General features: G+C 44.9%; 1 protein-coding gene across 1 annotated transcript in view; it reads left to right on the forward strand.

The window, feature by feature from the left end:
- MFSD11 (major facilitator superfamily domain containing 11) overlaps positions 1-13,011 on the forward strand; it is a 162,755-nt gene that overhangs the window by 5,362 nt on the left and 144,382 nt on the right. Inside the window, exon 3 of the mRNA XM_063960439.1 lies at positions 1,516-1,571. Within this exon, the coding sequence (XP_063816509.1) occupies positions 1,516-1,571 (56 nt within the window). The remainder of the gene's footprint in view (positions 1-1,515; positions 1,572-13,011) is intronic.

The raw sequence follows: 13,011 nt of genomic DNA on the forward strand, positions 1-13,011 counted from the left end.
ATCACGTGTCTGTAGTATATTATACAAACAATTTTTTTTCTTAATATGCCTTTTTAGAGCAGCGTAGATGTACTATAAAGTAGAACATTAGCATAATACAACCATGTTCTGTACAGCAAATAACCTCTATTCTCCCATTCAGCCAATAGCCATTGTAATGATACCTAGCACATAGAGACCATCATCCTATCCAGCAAGTCTTTCCCTCTGATATATCGTAGCAGGCTGGACGAATCCCAGAAGCTAGGTTATAGTACCTACAGTCTTACTGCTGGCGCTTGTCTTCTGGTTGTCCTTTCTATGAATGTCAATAGATGGGCATGTTCTCTGCCTCCTTCAAAGATTCTGCCTTTCTTGGATTTCACGGACTGTTTTCTGTTGCCCATATCTAAATCAGCCACTCCCATCCGCAGTCCTCAAGGCACACTAACAGTCCAGGTTTTACTGATATCCATGCTTGAGCACAGGTAACTTAATTAGTACCTCAGTTGTTATGATTTAGACATCCGTGCTGAAGCCTGGATATCTTTAAAACCTGCACTGTTAGGGTGCCTTGAGGACCAAGTTTGGGAATGCCTGCTCTAAATGGAGGATGATTAATAATGGGTGGGGTATGCGTGACCAGCGGTCAGGAGACCTCTGGTCAGCATACCTCCGCCGGTATTCCGGCAGCAAAATGCCAGCGGGGAGGGGGCGAGCGCAACAAGCCTCATGCGGGCTTGTTGGCCCACAGGTTCTATTCCCACTCTATGGGTATCGTGGACACCAAAGAGTGGGAATGGTCCCTGCTAGTCGGCATGCCGACTGTCAGGATTCTCAGTGGGCGGGATCTAGGGGGAGGTATTGTGACCGGTGGTCTCCTGACAGTCAGTCACATAGCTACATCCCTTAATACAGGTTGAGTATCCCATATCCAAATATTCCGAAATACGGAATATTCCGAAATACGGACTTTTTGGAGTGAGAGTGAGATAGTGAAACCTTTGTTTTTTGATGGCTCAATGTACACAAACTTTGTTTAATACACAAAGGTATAAAAAGTATTGTATTAAATGACCTTCAGGCTGTGTGTATAAGGTGTATATGAAACAAATGAATTGTGTGACTGTACACACATTTTGTTTAATGCACAAATTTATTGAAAATATTGGTTAAAATTAACTTCAGGCTGTGTGTATAAGGTATATATGAAACATAAATACATTCTGTGCTTAGATTTAGGTCCCATCACCATAATATCTCATTATGGTATGCAATTATTCCAAAATACGGAAAAATCCGATATCTAAAATACCTCTGGTCCCAAGCATTTTGGATAAGGGATACTCAACCTGTAATACCCTTTGCAGTTAATGTTGTGAAATTAACTTCTAGCAGGTTATATATGTTATCTTTTTTTCTTAGAAGTTGATACACTTGCTAACTTAAATGCATTTTGTTACAGCTGTTTGGTTTAATAGTTTTGTAGCGCTAACATATTCCCCTGTACATTACAATGATCCTTTCTTCCCACAGCAAACGGTGATCGCCAGCTTGAACAGCACAGAATTTCATGGAAGTGGTTATACAAGGTACGCTGAAGTTTATTCTTAATTATTTGGATTAGTATATAATGGGTAGGAACTCCATACAGATGTGTGTATGTCTGTCTTTTATCATGTGCCTAGCTGTGTGCATCGTTTACTCGGCACTATGAGAAGAAGACAAGCCAGTGTAGGCACATGAGCGTCAGAACTGGAGAAGGGAACAACGGAAGAAGTTGGGTTGGTCTAATACACAGGTTCTCAAACTCGGTCCTCAGGACCCCACACAGTGCATGTTTTGCAGGTCTCCTCACAGAATCACAAGTGAAATAATTAGCTCCACCTGTAGACCTTTTAAAATGTGTCAGTGAGTAATTAATACACCTGTGCACTTGCTGGGTTACCTGCAAAACATGCACTGTGTGGGGTCCTGAGGACCGAGTTTGAGAACCACTGGTCTCATATATCACTTTTTCTTTTACACCATTTGTGCATCTTTTACCTGGAAAGAGATGGCACCAGGATGCACTAAGGGAAGAAGGCAGGCCAGTGGAGGCAGTGTGATGCTTTGGGCAATATTCTGCAGGGAAATCCTTGGTCCTAGCATTCATGTGGATGTTACTTTGGCATGTGCCACCTATCTAAACATTGTTGCAGATCAAGAACACCCCTTCATGGTAACTGTGTCCCCTAATGGCAATTGCCTCTTTCTGCAGGATAATGCACCCTGCCACTTTGCAAAAATTATTCTGGAATGTTTTGAGTAACATGAGTTCAGAGTGTTGACATTGCCTCTAAATTCCTCAGCTCTCAATCCGATCTAACATCTGTGGGATGTGCTGGAAAAACAGGTCTGAGCCATGAGGTCCCCACCTTGCAACTTATAGGACTTAAAGGATCTGTTGCTAATGTCTTGGTGCCAGAAACCACAGGAAACATTCATAGGTCCATGTCTTGACAGGTCAGAGCTGTTTTGGATGCAAGAGGGAGACCTACAAAATATCACGCAGGTGGTTTTAATTTTCTGGCTGAACGGTGTAAATTATGGACAGTAGTCTACATACTGAAGTAGCTTTTGCTGTCTAGCAGCCAAGCCTTCTTTTTTTTTTTTTTTCTTTTTCTTTTTTTTTCTTCTTTTCCTGAAAACTCTTTTGGGAAAAAAAAAGTTGACTAGTATAATTGAGGAACTACTTCCACTTTACCTCCTGAGATCATGATAACCAAAAAAATGGGACCGCAGACAAAAGTCACTCGCTATAGCCAGCTAGCCAACCCACTAATCTTCCATTTGAGTGAAATATGAAAACACTTATTTCATAACTTGAAAGTGCTGTTAAAACGACAGTTCAGTGTTTCAGGTTTTTGGCATAGTTACTATTTTTTGCATTGTGATGTGTAGATGATACTTAGAAAACCCTTTATTGAAGTTGTGTTGACTTTCAGTTGTTTCTTTGGTTAAGAGTAGAGATGTGCAGCGGGCATTTTTCGGGTTTTGTGATTTGGATTCAGTTCCGCGGTAGTGTTTTGGATTCTGATGCGTTTTGGCAAAACCTCCCTTAAGAATTTTTGTCGGATTCGGGTGCGTTTTGGATTCGGCTGTTTTTAAAAAAAAAAAAAAAACCCCTCAAAACAGCTTAAATCATAGAATTTGGTTGTAATTTTGATCCTATAGTATTATTAACCTCAATAACCATAATTTACACTCATTTCCAGTCTATTCTGAACACCTCACACCTCACAATATTGTTTTTAGGCCAAAAGGTTGCACCAAGGTCACTGGATGACTAAGCTAAGCGACCCAAGTGGTCAGCACAAACACCTGGCCCATCTAGGAGTGGCACTGCAGTGTCGGGCAGATATCAAAAAAAGGCCCCTAACAGCACATGATGCAAAAACGAATAAAAGGTGCACCGAGGTTGCTGTAGGCCTAAGCTAAGCGACACAACCACCTGGCCCATCTAGTAGTCTCACGCAGTGGCTGAATGTCAAGAGAGGGCCGCAATTGTTCGGTCTGCTGACAGCATCTCCAGCACGCTCCAGTCACTTTAAAAAAAAAATATGCAATTGGTGGACTTATACGGCAGTACCTCAGGACTAATACAGCAGTACCCCTGGACTCATACGGCAGTGTCACACAGGATGGCACTTTTCAAAAACTAGGCCCCAAACAGCACCTCATGCAAAGATGTCGAAGAGGTGCAATGAGGTAGCTGTATGACTAATCCAAGTGACACAAACAATTCCAACCGGAATTATATGTTCAAATCACTGGAATTATTTGTCAAGATCACTGTAATTAATAATTATAAATCACTGATATGAATTGGTAAAATCACTGTAATGCTACGTCCAAATCACTGGAATTATTTGGCAAGATCACTGTAACAATTATAAATCACTGATATTAATTGGTAAAATCACTGTAATGCTACGTCCAAATCACTGGAATTATTTGGCAAAATCTCGCTATCGCCTGCCTAGTGAAGTGTAATCTAGATGGGATTTGGTGTCGGGGACACACTAACTTCATCAATTGTCTAAATCCCACTGCACTAATGGCGGATAACGGGCGCACTGATTATACTGAGAACTGATTATACTGAGCACTGATTATACTGAGCACTGATGATACTACGGAGAACGGACACTGAGCAGCACGATGCAGCACAAGACACTGTACTAGTATTAGTGAGCAGCACAAAAGCACTCTGGAATTGTTACCCCCCAGATACCACTGTGACTGGAATGATGATGACCTATGCACAGTAATAATAATAATAATAATAATAATAATTTTATTTATATAGCGCTCTTCTCCAACAGGACTCAAGGCGCTTTACAGACATAAAAAACAATACACATAATACAGAAGATTTAAGTAATACAGCAATAGATAAGCCACACAGACATAAAAGAAAACCTTAAGCACACAGAAAGCAAAATGCAGGATTGGTGTAGGCATTTTGGGTAATAACTTCCAAGGGTTGTGTATTCCACCCTCACAAGGTACCAAGTGCGGCAGCCATCTTGGGACACTATCACAGCACCCTACAGCAGCAAGATGCAGCACAAGACACTGGAATATTCGTAATGTACTGTAGTATACTGAGCACCACACAATGCAGCACAAGACAATGAGCAGTGATACTGAGCACTGATGAGGATACTAGAACTGACACTGGGCAGCGAGAACAGCACTGGACTAATGTACTGTAGTATACTGAGCACCACACAATGCAGCACAAGACAATGAGCAGTGATACTGAGCACTGATGAGGATACTAGAACTGACACTGGGCAGCGAGAACAGCACTGGACTAATGTACTGTAGTATACTGGTCACCACAATGCAGCACAAGACAATGAGCAGTGATACTGAGCACTGATGAGGATACTAGAACTGACACTGGGCAGCGAGAACAGCACTGGACTAATGTACTGTAGTATACTGGTCACCACAATGCAGCACAAGACAATGAGTAGTGATACTGAGCACTGATGAGGATACTAGAACTGACACTGGGCAGCGAGAACAGCACTGAACTATTGTACTGTAGTATACTGGTCTCCACAATGCAGCACAAGACAATGGGGGTAATTCCGAGTTGATCACAGCATCAAATTTGTTAGCAGATGGGTAAAACCATGTGCACTGCAGGGGGGGGGGGGGTGGCAGATATAACATTTGCAGAGAGAGTTAGATTTGGGTGGGTTATTTTGTTTCTGTGCTGGGTAAATACTAGCTGTTTTATTTTTACACTGCAATTTAGATTTCAGTTTGAACACACCACACCCAAATCGAACTCTCTCTGCAAATGTTATAACTGCCACACCTGCAGTGCAAATGGTTTTGCCCAACTGCTAACAAATTTGATGCTGCGATCAACTCGGAATTACCCCCATTAAGTAGTGATACTGAGCACTGATGAGGATACTAGAACTGACACTGGGCAACAGGATGCAGCACTGGACTATTGTACTGCAGTCTACTGGTCACCACAATGCAGCACAAGACAATGAGAAGTGATACTGAGCACTGATGAGGATACTAGAACTGACACTGAGCAGCGAGATGCAGCACTGGACTATTGTACTGTAGTATACTGGTCACCACAATGCAGCACAGATACTGAGCACTGATATTGAGCTTTCCACTCGGAGAACGTAGCCACGTCCTCTCGCTCTCTCGACAATGCACGAGTGAAAATGGCGGCGACGCGTGGCTCTTTATATGGAATCCGAATCTCACGAGAATCCGACAGCAGGATGATGACGTTTTGCCTCGTTCGGGTTTTCCGAGTCAGGCGGGAAGAACCGAGGCTGCCTCGGACCCGTGTAAACCACGTGGAGTTCGGTTCTCGGAGAACCGAACCCGCTCATCTCTAGTTAAGAGGGAGGTGGGAACAAAAGGAATAATATAATGAAACATTACATTACGATTCTAAATGTTTGTTCCCCCTGATGTGGATAACACTGTTGTAGAGAGGGGTGTATTGTATTATGTTGTAATTTTTGTGTGAATGTCAGAGGCCTGTTAATTTGTAAGGTGCCAAAGTACTTAATTGCACCAGTCATTGAAGAAAACAAGACATAAAAAGGGATATACAAGGTAGACCAAATAAATGTCTAGACCAGTGGTTCTCAGACTTTTTTTGAATCATGGCGCCCTAGAGTATCAGAATTTTTTTCACAGCACCCCTAGGCCAAAAGTTTCTTATTACGAAATTTTGAAAAAAATATTAAATTAAGTAAATTATGTTTATATGTCATCCTTGGGTTCTATTATGTGGTGAGGATCAAGATTTGCTTCTGTTTGTCCACATATGTTATTATTGGCGGCCACAAGCACTGGTTTTTGCCTATTGCATTGACAATAAAAAGTTTGAATTGGTCCTGGACAAACAACCTGAGGCGGGTGTAGTATGGTATGCCGGCGCTCGGGCTCCCGGCGACCAGCATACCGGCGCCGGGAGCCCGACCGCCGGCATACCGACAGTGTGGCGAGCGCAAAGGAGCCCCTTGCGGGCTCGCTGCGCTCGCCACGCTACGAGCACGGTGGCGCGCTACACGCGCCACACTATTTTATTCTCCCTCCAGGGGGGTCGTGGACCCCCACGAGGGAGAATAGTTGTCGGTATGCCGGGTGTCGGGATTCCAGCGCCGGTATACTGTGCGCCGGGATCCCGACATTCGGCATACAGAAGACCACCCCCTGAGGCACCCCTGGAATTGTCCCATGACACACAGTTTGAAAACCACTGGTCTAGAGGAAAACACAGTGAAGGGAGGGCCATACTCAATGAGAGAGCTTTCATTGTAACTAAAATATGTCCCTAGAGGAGTTTGTGTATTATGGTGCCCATACACTTGTGAGATATTAGGTGCTATCCTTCGATTTTGACCGCATCTGTGAGAAAAATCGAAGGATTGTATGCACATTTACTATAAACTCTACTGAAGAGAGATTTGCAGAGAAAATGTAAAGAGTTGATGCTGTGGGAGAGTCTGATCATGCATGGTCGGGAATTCTGTTGGTGGAAAGCGGTACAGGAGTATTCGGTTAGGTGGAATGACAGGTGGTTACCAGAGGTGCAGGCCAGAGTTTGATCTAAAGGGGGTGAGATGGAGGATATTTACATATGCAATTTCAGATGTATGTAGGGGTGGTTTGCTGAGGTTTTTGTAGGTAACAGTTGAGAATTCAATTGGATTTTGTAGGACATGGAGAAAACAGTATAGGGATTGCAGGTACTGCATATGTGGAGCAGTGAGAGAGGAAACAGCAGCACTTAGGATAGATTGAAGTGAGTGTAGATGGGTGAGGGCAGTGTCAGATAAGTAAATGTTGTGCAGGGAGATGATGTGAGCGTGGACAAGAGTTTTTGTAGCATCTTGGCGGAAAAAAAAAAAAAGTGGCATATTCTGACAATATTTGAAAGGTGGAGGCAACCAGACTGGCAAAGATTAAGAGGTCCATTCAGTTAGGGGCAAGTTGTAGAAACACCAGCAACGGCAGTGGAATTCTCCCCCCTACGGGGCTGTAAACAAAAATCAGCAAGTCCGGAACTAACGCAGCTGCGGCATATAGCCACACTTACTTGCAGCTGCGGCATAATTGTGCCTGATTGAACCACACCCTTTGCGGAATAAAGCAGGGGGTGGAGTCAAGGCAGTGATGAAGCCTACTGATTTACCCTATGTTAAACACTATAAAAGGTTAAGAGACAGTACGCAATTGGCGCACGAGGTACCGTAAGGGTACGCCCTTAGCGTAGCGGACGCTGTATCGGGAGCGAGCCGCTCGAGCGACACAAACGTTCGCGAGAATACGCTGTTGGTATCAAGCACACCATAGGCTGCCGATTACCGTAATGATACGCTACCAGCGTAGCGGACGCTCGAGACCACGAGGAGATCACAAGCGGCGCTGACGCTCACAGAATTAAACCTTAATAATTATACCTTAAAGAAGGTACTTATACTGTAAACCTTTATGCAGTGATAATGTGTAGATGCAACGCAATGTATATGAGCGACTGAGACGCTCAGAGAACCCTTAGAAATATAATAAACACTCAAATACCGGTCTAAGGTTCTAACAAACCTTCTTGCAAAAGAATATACAGTACAGTTTATTCACTACCAGGCTAACATAAATATCTAACAGAATTACTACACGTTAAAATACAATAGCAACACTATTACATTTAAAGGGGAAGGAGAGAGAGAATGGCTTACAACAAATAGGAGGTAAAATGGCTGCAGAGAACTTACGCACAAGGGGAAACAATCGCATGCGCCTTCCTGGATATCCAGCTCCCGATTATCAGTGATGAGAACTGTTGAGAAGAGTAGAATGGAGCTGGCCCAGGTCGGCTTGTCTTTATATACACTTACACACAGTACAGTACAATGGTCCCTATATTCTTATTGTTCATTGGACACAGGAATCCGTCTCCGCATTATAACAAAAGGTCATAGGTTGGTTCATACAGGTGGGCTGTGACTATTTCAAACTGCTCAAGTGGGAGGGAAACTCAGGTTTCCCGCCGCATGGGTAATAAACTGCAAATATAGTAAATGTCCATAAACTTCTTATAGTCATAACTATACGCACGAGCGATTAATCCGTTTCTAACCAACACCGGAATATTGCTAATTATATACCCTTCCGATGGATACTAAACACCACTGTGTAACCCCTGTCTGACCCTTCGTATCAAACAAAGAGGGATCTCTTTGTCTCTGAACATGCTACGTTAACTAAACTTTCAGATTCTATCAACAGGACCATAATCTACAAAATACATTATATGACTAAAATATGTAACGATTGAGTCGCCCGCTAGACGCACACAAACTCTACCGTAAATGCGCATACCGTGCGCCTGCGAGTGCACGCGACTGCGAGTATACGCACGCACGGGAGAGCTCATGCCCGTGCAGCGGGCACACGCATGAGGTGCATATATGGCAATGTGCAGCGTGATATTTTTCTGACTTTGACAGCAGCATGCTTGGGAGGCTGAGAAAACTAAGGTGTAGAGTGTCAGGCTCCGGAGCCTTACCACCGGCGGGTGCTCCCGCGGGTTACCATCCCGCTGGTTGGCGCGGCTGCAGCGGCAGGGAGCTGCTGGCGGCGTGTCCTCCTGGACGGATGTGCGACTGCCGGGGGCCGAGGGTCTGGAGAGCCGGGCGCTGCGGCGGGGATCGCTGCAGTAAGGTCCTCTGGTGGTGACACAGGTGGTAATTCTGAGTTGATCGCAGCAGGATTTTTGTTAGCAGTTGGGCAAAACCATGTGCACTGCAGGGGAGGCAGATATAACATGTGCAGAGAGAGTTAGATTTGAGTGGGTTCTTTTGTTTCTGTGCAGGGTAAATACTGGCTGCTTTATTTTACACTGCAATTTAGATTGCAGATTGAACACACCACACCCAAATCTAACTCTCTCTGCACATGTTATATCTGCCTCCCTGCAGTGCACATGGTTTTGCCAAATTGCTAACAAAGATCCTGCTGCGATCAACTTGGAATTACCCCCACAGCATAGTGTGTCAGAGACAGAAGCTGCTAAAGCTGTGTGCTAACAGCTAAGTATGTCTCCTGTGCTGGGGGTAGCCATGTTGGAGACCAGAGTATTACCAATGAAGTTCCCAATCTGTGTCCAGCCAATCCTTACAAAAGGGTGCTGGCTCAGAGGGAGAGTGCCACTGCTTCAAGTTACCTCCTTGTGAAAGGTTCTCCAGCTCTGTGCTCCCAGGTTACTTCTGGTTCCGTGTTCCTGGTTGCGCTCATCCATCGGTTACCTAAACGTTGCTGCAGTCCTGCTGTCTAAGTCCGTTGCCACTCGTGGAAGCGCTCACGGGGGTCCCAGGTCGTAGAGGAGCTCCAGGTGCTAACGGCGGTTCCCGCAGACGTCTTCATTTCTTCAAAGTCCCAAGTTCTTCAGCCTCGTCTTTTAATCATAAAGCACAGTCTTCAGTTCTTCTTTACCGGAGTTCTTCAGCTTCACTCTTCAAGTCATTTAACCATAGACTCTAACTCTTCCATTTTCTTAAATTTCTCCACTATTTGTATACAGCCTAATTATTCATTAAAACTACAGTTATCTTCCTACGAAGTCCTCCTTTTCTTTACGCCCTTCGGCCAACGTTAACACTTAGTTTGGCTTCCACCCCATGAGGAGGAATTACATTCAGCCACCTCGTTTACTCTCCTCACAGGTAGCTGTCCCTTCAGCCAAAACTCGGTTGTCGGAACCCCAACCTACGCCGAGCGTGACAGTAAGCACTGGCCCAATGGATCCGGCAAGTGAGCAGGCTACCGGGGCGATGCCTCTGTGGATATTCTGTCTCGTCTAAATAAACAGGAGGCGATGCAGGCACAGATTGTACAGTTCATGCAGAATATGTCCACTCGTTTGGATTCTCTTCACACAGCCATTTCCACATCTCGGACTCCAGTTCCAGCTTCCAATCCGCCAGCACCTACTCCTCTTGTGTCGATTCCAGTTCCTCGTTTACAACTACCGCCACCCAGTAAATTTGACGGTAGTCCAAAGCAATGCCGAGGGTTTCTCAATCAATGCGAGATCCAGTTTGAGCTTCAGTCAGCTAACTTTCCGTCTGATCGGACCAAAATCGCATACATCATTTCACTTCTGACCGGACCAGCTGTGGATTGGGCTTCACCCTTATGGTAGAGAACTGATCCCATACTCTCGAATTACCCGGAATTCGTGGCAACTTTTCGTAAAATCTTTGACTAGCCAGGCCGGACCACCTCTGCCTCTTTGGAGATTCTGCGTCTGCGTCAGGGAACCCGTTCCATCACCCAGTACGTGATCCAATTCCGTACTCTGTCTTCCGAAGTGGGCTGGAATGAAGAGGCTCTCATTGCCGCCTTTTGGAACGGTCTCTCCGACAAAATTAAAGATGATCTGGTCACTCAGGATGTGCCAGTTAAGCTCGATCAGCTTATTTCTTTATGTAACAAGATTGATCTAAGATACAAGGAGCGCTGTCTTGAGAGAACAAGGTTCGAGCGACCCAAACCTCGGGCCTGTCCCACTCCTAGACCATCCTCAGTCTACTGAAGAACCCATGCAGGTCCACCGCTCTCATCTCACCAATGAGGAACGTCAAAGACGCATACAGGGCAACCTCTGCATGTATTGTGGGGCGGCCGACCACTTTAACTCTTGTATTCAACGACCGGGAAACTCCCGCTCGTAGCTTACGCAGGAGAGGTTAAGCTAGGAGCATTCCCCAACTAATTTTACCAGGAAGGAATCGCTGTTGGCTGTATGTCTGGAACTTCCCTCTACCTCCCTTCATGTTACAGCACTTTTGGATTCTGGAGCTGCAGAAAGTTTCATTACTTCCGCCTTAGTCCGACAGTCTGAAATACCAACCACTCGTTTGGAGCTAGCTACCTCTATTACCGCGGTTGACGGAAGTTATATCCCTGAAGGGATCATCACCCACAGTACAGCTCCTCTGAAGATGAAAGTTGGTATTCTCCATTCTGAAGTTCTCTTTCTTGGTAATTCCCAAAGCCTCTCAAAAAATAATACTAGTATTCCCGTGGTTACAGGAGCACAACCCCCGCTTGGATTGGCAAACTATGGATGTACTCGCCTGGGGGGAGTCGTGTTCTCAAAGCTGTTTATCCACCGTCAAGCCACTCTTTACCCTACACTCCACTGATCTCCCAGATGCCTATCAGCCCTTTCTGGACGTGTTCAGTAAGCAAGGGGCGGATACCTTGCCTCCCCACCGAAGTTGGGACTGCCCTATCGATTTACTGCCTGGTAAAACACCTCCCAGAGGCCGAACGTACCCTTTATCTCTCCCGGAAACCAAAGCGATGTCTGAGTATATACAGGAGAATTTGGCCAAAGGGTTCCTTCACCCTTCCTCTTCTCCAGCCGGAGCAGGGTTTTTTTTTTTGTTAAGGAGGAGGACGGGGGCCTATGGCCTTGCATCGACTACCGGGACCTCAATGAAGTTACAGTTAAGAACAGATACCCCTTGCCCTTGATTCCCGAACTATTTGACTGAGTAAAGGGGGCTACTATTTTCACCAAATTGGACCTGTGGGGAGCTTATAACCTTATACGCATTTGCACAGGAGACGAGTGGAAGACTGCGTTCAATACTCTCGACGGGCATTACGAATATCTGGTGATGCCCTTTGGCTTATGCAATGCTCCAGCAGTCTTCCAGAATTATGTCAAATTATTCAGAGTTCTCCTCTATAAGTGCCTAGTTGTGTATCTGGACGATATTCTAATATTTTCCAAAGATCTGAAAGTCCATCGGGAACAAGTCAGAGAAGTCTTGAGACGTCTAAGGGAAAATCAACTCTTTTTTGTAAACTGGAGAAGTGCACGTTTGAGGTTCCCTCCATCCCTTTTTTAGGTTTACATCATTTCCGGGAGGGAATTACAGATGGATCCTGCCAAAGTCCAAGCAATCAGAGATTGGACCCTTCCTACCACTCTGAAGGGAATCCAGCATTTTTTAGGCTTCGCCAATTTCTATAGGAAGTTTATTAAAGATTATTCCTCCATCATTGCCCCGATTACAGCACTAACAAGAAAAGGGTCTAATTCTGCAGCTTGGCCACCTGAGGCACTAAAGCCTTTTCGTTTCTACAAGAGGCCTTCATGTCTGCTCCTATCCTTCGGCAACCTGATCTCAGTCGTCCTTTTCAGGTGGAGGTGGATGCTTCTTCAGTAGGAGTGGGGGCCGTCTTATCCCAGTACTTCGAGGATCAGAAAGTTTATCCTTGTGCTTATTTTTCCAGAAGATTCTCTCTGGCAGAACAAAACTACGCCATTGGAGAACAAGAATTGGTTGCCATAAAACTTGCTTTTGAAGAGTGGAGGTACTTGCTGTAAGGAGCTCAGCACCCAATCAGTAACCACAGATCACAAAAATCTTTTCTCAGACGTCCTAAAGGATGCTGGGGTCACCATTAGAA

This window comes from Pseudophryne corroboree, chromosome 3 (genome assembly GCF_028390025.1).
Source record: "Pseudophryne corroboree isolate aPseCor3 chromosome 3, aPseCor3.hap2, whole genome shotgun sequence".
Taxonomy (NCBI): domain Eukaryota; kingdom Metazoa; phylum Chordata; class Amphibia; order Anura; family Myobatrachidae; genus Pseudophryne; species Pseudophryne corroboree.